This window comes from Phaenicophaeus curvirostris, chromosome 20, assembly GCF_032191515.1.
Source record: "Phaenicophaeus curvirostris isolate KB17595 chromosome 20, BPBGC_Pcur_1.0, whole genome shotgun sequence".
NCBI lineage: Eukaryota > Metazoa > Chordata > Aves > Cuculiformes > Cuculidae > Phaenicophaeus > Phaenicophaeus curvirostris.
In genome coordinates this window covers 2,707,065-2,717,364 of record NC_091411.1, presented here as the reverse complement: position 1 = coordinate 2,717,364, position 10,300 = coordinate 2,707,065, and the positions used below count along the sequence as shown (strand labels likewise).

At 50.7% G+C, this 10,300-nt stretch overlaps 2 protein-coding genes across 2 annotated transcripts in view; both read right to left on the bottom strand.

The window, feature by feature from the left end:
• Positions 1-7,749: 7,749 nt before the first annotated feature.
• The window catches only part of SSNA1 (SS nuclear autoantigen 1), a 107,420-nt gene continuing 104,869 nt past the window's right edge, over positions 7,750-10,300 (bottom strand). The window contains exon 4 of the mRNA XM_069873618.1: positions 7,750-7,770. The gene's annotated coding sequence lies outside the window, so the exon portion shown is untranslated. The remainder of the gene's footprint in view (positions 7,771-10,300) is intronic.
• Positions 9,280-10,300, bottom strand: part of LOC138729405 (anaphase-promoting complex subunit 2-like) — an 83,555-nt gene continuing 82,534 nt past the window's right edge. Inside the window, exon 3 of the mRNA XM_069873619.1 lies at positions 9,280-10,049. Coding sequence (XP_069729720.1) covers positions 9,280-10,049 — 770 coding nt within the window. The remainder of the gene's footprint in view (positions 10,050-10,300) is intronic.

The following is a 10,300-nucleotide window of genomic DNA, read 5'->3' as shown; positions in this document are numbered from 1 at the left end:
GACACCTCCCACTGGATCAGGGGCTCCAAGCCCCATCCAGCCTGGCCTTGAACACCTCCAGGGATGGGGCAGCCACCCCTGCTCTGGGCAACCTGGGCCTGGGCCTCCCCACCCTCACAGCAAAACATTTCTTCCCAAGATCTCAGTCTCCCGCAGATCCACAGGAGGTGATGGATCTGCTAATGCTTCTGCCCCCAGAACAGCACTCACCTTGCTTTGCCAAGAGCGAGCCAAGAGTTCATCTGCTACAGACGGGGATTAGAGTACAAAGCTGGGAAGGGCAAAGGCAGCACTCAGCGAGGTGCAAATCCCAGCTACGAGGCAGAGCAGGCAAAGGGGGAGGAGTGGAGAAGCCAGCAGCACACTGGGGCCCAGGGGCTCTTGTTGGGAAGCACACGCTGCTCTCCCGCCTCCGCTGAGCCTGTCTGACCCAGAGGAGCAGGCACAGAGCTAATCCATGGAGAACAGCACACAGAGTACCAGCTGGCTGGAGTCAGGGGAACAAGCTGCAGGTCATTGTTGGCTTTAGCATTCCTCATTAATCAACAGCAGAAGGAAGTCAGGGCTAGTTAAGACACCCTGCCCTGAATTTTAATTGCAAGCAGCTTTTGCGTTACCCCCTGCAGTTTTGTTAAGGTGCAAATCTGGAGACAGGACTGCCTTAAACTGGCCTGAGCTTATCCCACGGTGCAAGATGCCCACGGGGACCTTTTCTGGTAGAAAAGCCGTGCATAACCTGTTCTCCAAACATAGTCCCTGGTCACCTTTGTGTGCACATCTGCCGGCTGTGGCCACTGCTCGGTCACCACATGTCTGGTAACTTGCTCATCCCTTAAATCCAGCAGTCACCAGCAATCCTGCACTTTCCCTCATCCTACTCTAGCTTCAGCACCTTGCCCTGAAGTATTTCATTAATGGGAGAAGCCTCAGCACATGGGATTCCCTGCTCTTTCCACGGTTCTTGTGTCATGGCAGAGGCAGACGTGCTGAAAGCTGCATGCTGCTCCTGGGAGGTGACAGGGGGAGCAGGCAGGATCATAGAACGGCTTGGGTTGGAAGGGACCGCAAAGCCCCTCCAGTGCCAAACCCCTGCCCATGGCAGGGACACCTCCCACTGGATCAGGTTGCTCCAAGCCCCATCCAACCTGGCCTTGAACACCTCCTGGCATGGGGCAGCCACCACTGCCCTGGGCAATGTGGGCCAGGGCCTCACTGCTTTCATCATGAAGAATTTCTTCCTAATGTCCAATCTAAATCTTCCCCCTTCCAACTGAAATCCATCCCCCTCATCACTACAGGCTGTTGTAAAACGTCCGTCCCCAGCTTTCCTGGAGCCCCTTTCAGTACTGGAAGCTGCTCTAAGGTCTCCCCAGATCCTTCTCTTCTCCAGGCTGAACAACCCCAACTCTCACAGCCTGTCCTCATAGCACAAGTTCTTCGTCCCTCTAACCCTCATCATCATGAGTTAGCTTGGAAAGGACAAGCTTTGAAGCACATGGAGGTGCGTTCCTTTGTGGCCCTCTAGCCACCATCCAATAAACACCTGAGTGTCTGGGTTTGGGGTTTTTTTTGTGTGTGTGTGTTATCTTTCCAGAAATACTTCAGCACCCGGGGCAGAAGACGAGAACACCTAGGAGAAAGTATGTCCCAACATTCATTCCTCACAGTGCTTTTCAGCAGAATGGCCTTCTTCATGCTGCACCACTGTACACCAGAACAAGCGCAAGGTATGGAGAGCATTTTCAGTTCAGGGACCAGCATCAGCCTGACCAGACATTCATCCAATAGTTTTGGTTGGAAAGGACCCTTAAGATCCTCAAATCCAACCATCGATCCAGCCCTGCTAGGTTCACCACAAGACCATATTCCCACGTACGACATCTACTTGTCTTTTAAATCCCTCCAGGGATGGCGACTCGCCCACAACCCTGGGCAGCCTCCTCCAATGCTTTCATTCATCATTCATTGTCTGTATAGAACAGACAAACCAATGAAAGTATCCAGTTTAATCAGAGATACCAGCCCGTTCCTTTAGACAGAGCCACGCGCTGGGGTACCGCTCATTCATGAAGCCCAAAGACACCGCGTCTATTCCAACTCCATCTCTTTTAATCCCAGAAGTACAAATCACATTAGTAGCAGCGTTCTGTCTTTTCCAGAGTGCTATTTTTGACCCTGAGTTTACAGTAGTAGAAAACTTAAATGGAAGAGTCTAGCAGATTCTTTTGTATATTGGCTGCATTAAACAATTACAACAAAACTATGAAAATCCTAGGGAAAAAAAAACCATATTCCTTGTTGAAGTTCTGCAGAATAAAGGATTTAACTGGCTCTCCTGCGCTGTGCATTAGAGGAGCAACAGAAGCACAGATAAAAGGAAGCCTCCCTGCCAACCAAGATGGATAAACCTTGAGCCTTAACCCCCTTAGGTGCTGGAACAAAGCAAAAAACGTCACGCTCCAGAGAAGGTTTTACTTCCTCACCATGGGGCTGACGCAGGCAGCTGCCCGCCAGCACGGAGCGAGCCAAGGGGAAGCGGCGCAGGGAGCTGCAGGTGCTGGGAAACACTCACAGCCACTTCCTTGCTTTGTCCAGCTCCTTTCCCAGCTCCTCCAAAACACCAGGACACACCGAGCGAAACCTGTGTCCCAGCCCCAGGAACAAGTTGGTTTCTGTACCGTATGCTGGTGGCTGGATCGTCTTGGGAACAAAGCCGGGGCGAGCGGCTCCCCCAGTGCTAATCACTGGATGAGCTATTGCTGGGCAGCAATTAGCTCTGAGTGCTAATTGCTGACTGTGTGCAGGATTTGGCCATGCCCAGAGCTAAACCAGCCGGACGAGATTCTTGTTAACAGGCAGAGAGGCGGCTAGACAGGAGGACTGAAGACCACAGCCACCTCGTGCCACTGCTGGGGATGCCACCGGACCCCGGCACTGTCCTCAGCCCACCCCGGAGTCACAGCCCAGATTCTCTCTCTCTTACACATTTTACCGTGCCCACACAGTGCCGGCAGGTCCCCAAAGCTGCTGGGGAGCAGCCGCAGTGGTGCAGACCAGCACAAGCCATGGGCCAAGGGAGCGGGGACAGCCAGCGAAGCTTGCTCAGCCCCAAGCCCACGGGTGTCGAAGGGGTAGAGGGAGCTGTAGGAGTTACAGGAAAAGGCTTAAGGAGCAGATGGATGCTGGCAGTGCAGAAGAAGACATCCCAAACCCTTCCTTGCAGCTGCTGCCCCGGCCAAAGCACAAAGGGGTTCAGCTCCTCAACACTGAAGCCAACTCTCCCACCACTGCTGTGCCTGCACAGGGAGCCCGAGGGCCCCGCGAGACCCACGGGGAAGGGCAAGGACTGAGTGCTCATTAGCTGGGAGATGCTCTTGACCCTCTTTCCCGACAGCTCAAACAGCACATCCAACCCACCGGGCACGCGGCACCCTACCCTTCTTCAATTAATTCCTTAGAGGATTCGTTTAGTGAGGACTCTGAACGTCCTGTGTCGCCCTCTCCTGAGTGCTCCAATTTCAGACAAGAATTTGATAAACTGCTGGCAAAGCTGGAAGAAATTCGAATTCGCCAGGAAAAGGAGAGCCGTCCACCTGAACCACCTTAGCCCAATTTCCGAGGAATGCAGTCACGTCCTGAACCGACTGCACCAGCTCTGCCATCGATGGGGTTTGATACCGGGACTGGGGGGACCAGGTGGCAGGGACCGGGAGCACGCTGGCAGGGGGTAATTAGGGACGCGGTTTTAGAAGGGGTAACTGTGGAAGCGTATCCTGTATTGGTAAATACACAGGCAGGGGCGAGTGAATGGGAACCATTCGATTGGAAATTACTCAAAGAAGTCAAGGCTGCTTGTACACAATATGGTTTGCAATCACCATTTACACAGGATTTATTAGATTTTATATTTACGGGCCATACCCTTTGTCCTGCAGATATTCGGCAATTAGTTATGTTAATATTATCCCCATCTCAACGTCTCGCTTTTTATCAGACTTGGGAGCATTTGTGTGATCAAGAAGCGGCCACTTATTGTTGGGCTGAGAGGGTGCGGCCTCATCGTGCCCCTGAGCTCCGACCCCTGTTTGAAACAGAGGTTGCTTATGAGGGAGAGGACAGGATTAGAGTTTCTCAGCAAGAACTTGAGGGACCTTACAGTCCGTTGGGTGCAGCCCCAGAGTCCGAGCGGGTGGCTCGAGCGGGTCCTGTTGGTGAAACAGAAGGGGTCACATCGCCGCTTTTGAACGGCGGTGGGGGGTGATGTCAGACGGGTTTGTCTAGTTCGCAGCATGAAGCTCATTGTTTTTGGGAGGAGGGGTTGATGAAATCGGATCCTATTCCCGATTCTGATCCCGAACTCCAACCCCCGATCATTATTAATGACCGGGTGGCAGAACCTGATCTTGCTCTTGATGCAGATGCTGATTTCAAACTCCAACCCCCAGTTGTTATTGATAAGGGGGAGGTCTGAAACCGCTGCTGTAGGGAAAGCAAATGCCTGTGCCCTAAGGGAGCTGGCTGGATTGCAGGAGCTTGAGGGAGCGCTGTGCTTTGTGAGTCAAGCAGGATTCTGCTGAGGTGGAGGAAATAGATTTTGGGAGCAGAATGATGAGATTGAAATCCCTGTTCCTGGAACAGGAGAGGGGTTTCCCCGATATTTAATGCCTGGCCTGCCCCTATCTGACCTACGCTGGTTGGCAAAAAAGCGGCAGCCCCCAGACAAAAGCTGCCCCCCAATTCGAGAAAAGAAAATGCCTGCAGCCCCTTGGACAGAGGGACTGATAGCCGCTGCTATAGCTCCTCTTGGAAAGAGGAGCAGCCCCCCCAGGCTGAGAAAACCAGTGGAGCTATCGTTAGCCTAGCCAAAAAGCAGCCACTGGGCTTACTTTGCACTGCTCACAAAAAACAAACAGGGGGATTTATTGGCTACTTTCTCCCTCAGCAAATCAAGATACTGCCCAGGACAGCCCGTCCAGAGGAGCCTCCCAAATTCGGAGAGGCATCCCTTACTTAAAAAAAAAAAACCAAAAAACAAAAAACCCCACTTAATCTATATGCATGGATAGCCACTGATGCCCATGAAAAGGACTACAAAATAAATACACGGTGGATTGGTAGCATTATTAGGACAAGATGTGTTGTCTCAAATGGGGACACGATTGGTATCAAATTTTGGGGAGCGACCACTGATGGGCAGCTGGACAAAATAATAGAAAAAATTTTAAAAGCTAATGTAACTCGTTATGTGGCAGATCAGCCTTTGGAGCTAGTATTGTTAACTCTGGTCAAGATCGCAAACATCCTTTGGCCTTTTGGGACAGACAGAACAAAAATTTCAAATCACAGAATGGATATTTTTACCGTATCAACCGAAAAATACTATAACCACTAGACTCGAGCTGTTTGGTCAATTGATTATGAAAGGCAGGAAAAGATGTTTGGAATTGTCTGGGACTGAACCTTCACGAATTTACCTGCCAATTAATAAGGGATATTTGGATTGGCTTATGGAACATTCAGAATCTATTGGGGTTGCATTAGCAGATTTTATGGGTGAAATTAGCAACACGTATCCGATTAGCAAATTGATTCCTTTGATACAAAACCAAACCTTTGAACAGATACCGATGCAGTCTAAAACACCAGTGAAAGGCATTCCATTTTTTACAGATGCAGGAAAGAAATCTGGTAGGGCTGCTATTACCTGGCAAAAACGAGGATAATGGAACCAGAAGTTAATATTTACACAGCCAGGTGATTCATTACAAACTATGGAGCTACGAGCCGTGGTTTGGGTATTTCAACAATATACATCACAGCCTATTAATATAGTTTCTGATTCATTACATGTTGTAGATACTGTTTGTAGAATAGAATGGGCTATGATAAAAGAAGTTAAAAATGCAGTTTTGTATGCCTTATTGTTACAATTGCTGTACCTGTTGGAACAACGAGAGCATAAGTGTTTTATTACTCAAATACGAAGCCATCAACCTAATTTTGGCCCAGCAATCGGGAATAATCGTGCCGATCGCCTTGTTGCTGCAGTTTGGAAGGATCCTCGAACAAATCTCTTTTTTTGCAAGCATGAATTTTTTCACCAAAGTGCTAAAGTACTTAAACGCCAATTTAATATTCCTCTGTCTGATGCACAAGGTATAATCAATTCTTGTCCAGATAGTCAAAAGCAAGGTATGGGATTAGGATTTGGAGTAAACCCCAGAGGGCTTCAAGCCTTACAATTATGGCAAATGGATGTGACCCATATTCCAGAGTTTGGGCGATTGAAGTACGTGCATGTCTCAGTAGATACTTTTTCTATGGCCATATGGGCCACGACACAGACCGGGGAATCTGCAAAACACGTAATCAAACACATGTATGCTGCTATAATGGCATTAGGGATACCTCAAATGATAAAAACAGATAATGGGCCAGCTTATGTCTCTCAAAAATTTAAACATTTTTGTGTTCAATGGGGAATCTGTCATAATACGGGTATCCCACATTCTCCAACGGGTCAGGCAATCACTGAGCGTTCTCATGCAACCTTGAAGTCCCTTTTGCAAAAACAAAAAGGGGGAGGAGATGTATTAACCCCTAGTGAAAGAATTGCAAAAGCGACTTATGTGTTAAATTTTTTGCACCTCACTGGAACTAGGAATAGCCCTCCAATCGTAATTCATCATCGATCACTGGAATCAGGATTGAATAACCAGGACCAGCAAGGTATTAAGGTACAATACAAAGACTGGGACTCAGGTGAATGGAAAGGACCTGTTGAACTCAAAATGACAGGAAGAGGTTATTCTTGTGTCGTAACAGATACTGGACCTCGCTGGGTGCCACAAAAGTGGATCAAGCCCTGGAAAGAAAGGAAGACGACGGAGCAAGAGGACCTCACATCGGAAGAAGAAACTGGGGTGGTCTTTTGACAGAAAAGGGAATTTGGAATAACGGTTCTGAAAAGGCTCTTCCACCCGGATATTTTCTAATCTGTGGTGACAGAGCATGGGGCGGAATACCCAGCAAACCAGTTGGTGGACCTTGTTATTTGGGAAAGTTAACGTTGTTTACACCAAGTATACAATACGTTTTTGGAGTTTTGAGGAAAAATTTTTCGCCGGTTTATTAGCCCCAGGAGTTGCAGCTCTTGAAGCGGTGTCACAGGTCAAGAAAATGGCTTGTTGGAGCGGTAAAGCAAGGATTCTTTATCTTGATTGCCATTATTGTAGTTTTAAGTGTTTTGATGCTTTTAATAGTGCGTGGGTCGCTCAAGAAGAAAACGGATGAATTGTTGGGGAGCAACCTACAATGAGCAGCCCAAGCACTGTGGCTGGGAGGAGCTGGGAAGCCACAGCCAGGGTCCTCAAGGTTATAAAAGGGTATAACGACTCTGTTGTGTTACGCAAATTAGGAAGGTAACTGTTGAAGGCGGCTAAGGTTAAACAATCTTATAAAAGCAGAACGAACCCAAAATAAAACGGCTTCACTTGGATCACAATGATCGTTGAGTGTTGTCCCGTTTTCTTCCCTCAGGTAAAGCTAGTGAGCCCCAGAGCACTTCGAAAGAAAAAGAAAATGAAGCACGTGAACAAAAGCACTCCTAAACTTGCTTTTCAGCCTGGCAAGTCCTGTAGGTCTGGGACAGCTGCTGTTCTGGTGGAAGGATGCCACATTTATTAAAAGTCTCTGTATTGCAGAAATAAATCTTCCTTTCAGATGTTCTCTGGTATTAGTTAGAGATCTGCTAAAGTTAATCCTCTTGTGCTAGAGATCAGGTAGGCATCCTACAAGGAAATACACTTGATATTCCTAGAATCGTAGAACGGTTTGGGTCAGAAGGGACCTCACCCCCATCCAGTTCCACCTCCTGCCATGGGCAGGGACACCTCCCGCTGGATCAGGGGCTCCAAGCCCCATCCAGCCTGGCCTTGAACCCCTCCAGGGATGGGGCAGCCACCCCTGCTCTGGCCAAGCTGAGCCAGGGCCTCCCCACCCTCACAGCAAAACATTTCTTCCCAAGATCTCATCTAACTCTCCCCTCTCTTAGCTTCAAACTGTTTCCCCTCATCCTCTCCCTGCACTCCCTGACCAAGAGTCCCTCCCCAGCTTTCCTGGAGTCCCTGTCAGGACTGGAAGCTGCTCTAAGGTCTCCCAAGAGCCTTCTCTTCTCCAGGCTGAACAACCCCAACTCTCTCAGCTTGGCCTCATACAGGAGGTGCTCCAGCCCTCAGATCATCTCCGTGGCCTCCTCTGCACTTGCTCCAACAGATCCACGTGGGCAGGACTGCAGAACTGAATGCAGTTGTCCAGGTTAGTTCTCATGAGAGGGGGGTAGAGGAGAATAACCACCTCCCTCGACACAGAATCAAAAAATCACAGAATCACAGAATAACCAGGTTGGAAGAGACCCACCGGATCATCGAGTCCAACCGTTCCCATCAAACACTAAACCATGTCCCTCAGCACCTCATCCACCCGTGCCTTAAACACCTCCAGGGAAGGTGACTCAACCACCTCCCTGGGCAGCCTGTTCCAGTGCCCAATGACCCTTTCTGTAAAGAATTTTTTCCTAACGTCTAGCCTAAACCTCCCCTGGTGGAGCTTGAGGCCATTCCCTCTTGTCCTGTCCCCTGTCACTTGGAAGAAGAGGCCAGCACCCTCCTCTCTACAACGTCCTTTCAGGTAGTTGTAGAGAGCAATGAGGTCTCCCCTCAGCCTCCTCTTCTCCAGGCTAAACAACCCCAGTTCTCTCAGCCGCTCCTCATAAGGCCTCTTCTCCAGCTCCCTCACCAGCTTTGTTGCTCTTCTCTGGACTCTCTCCAGAGCCTCAACATCCTTCTTGTGGTGAGGGGCCCAGAACTGAACACAGGATTCGAGGAGCGGTCTCACCAGTGCCGAGTCCAGAGGGAGAAGAACCTCCCTGGACCTGCTGGTCACGCCGTTTCTGATCCAAGCCAAGATGCCATTGGCCTTCTTGGCCACCTGGGCCACTGCTGGCTCATATTCAGTCGGTTGTCAACCAACACCCCCAGGTCCCTCTCCTCCAGGCAGCTTTCTAGACAGACTTCTCCTAGTCTGTAGCACTGCATAGGGTTGTTGTGCCCCAAGTGCAGGACCTGGCATTTGGCCTTGTTAAACCTCCTGCCATTGGACTCTGCCCAGCGGTCCAGCCAAAGAACTGACACCTTAGAAGGGTTTGTGGACAGACAGCCTTAGAGCAGGAGAAGGTATTCCTACATCCAGGGAGAGGAACCTTCTGTCTAGACATCTGCCCTATTGAACCCCAAGCTGCAAAATCCCTGTGACACATTCTCTGCCCGGTACTGGGAGACAGCCTGACCTCACCCGGTAACTCCTCCCATTTTCCAACACCAAGAAAACCTGCTGCTGCACGCCCCTCCAGCCCATCCAAGTGCTCTGTGTGACAGCCACCACCCCAAACCCCACATACAGGATGTCATTGAGCTGCTGAAACTGCTCCATGGCTTGGGGGCACCAGCACTGCTCCTTCTTGGTGCTGCAGCCTGCGCACAGCGGGGCCTCTCCTCCGCCCTCCTCCGTATCGCTCTCCTGCTCGGCCTCGCTCATGCTGCTCTCGCCCTCGTTCGTTCCATCTTCTCCTTTCCTCCACTGCCGCATGTATATCCTGAAAGTGCGGCTGTAGAACTGCTGGATCATTTCCTGGAAGGATTTGGTCGTGGTGAAGAAAAGGATGGCTCTGAACATGGTGTAGACCTTCTCCTGCAGCGTCTGGGCGCCGGTCCCCAGGAGCAAGCCTGCCTCAGTCCAGCGCTCCAGCAGCTCCAGGCTGTTCAGGTAGGGCTCCAGGCGGCACTTGAGAAGACAAAACGCATCCAGGAGGAGCGCGGAGCACTGGGGCTCCTCGGCTGCGTTTTCATACTGGTTGATGCAGTTCCAGAACTCAGGAGCTATGTTGGCCTGAAGGTCGGTCTGCAGCACCTCTAGGAACCATTCCTCCACGACGGAGTGCAGGTCGTAGCACCGCAGCACGCCCAGCGCTGCCCGCAGCTCAGCATCCTGCGCTGGCTCCACCGCATCGGCCCTCGGCGCTGCCTGAAACGCAGAGGGGATGCCCAGGTAAGCGCACCGAAAGACTTCTCCTGGGGAAACTGGGGCAGCAGACCCTGCAGGGACCAAGCGCAGGTGGGCTCTGCTGTCACAGCATCAGGTGGACGCCGTTCCTCCAGGGAGACCTGCTGGGTGCTCAGCCTGTGCGGGAAGCCCAGCGCCTCCCTCTCAGGCCCAATGCTCTCCATCACTGTCCCCTCGGCGG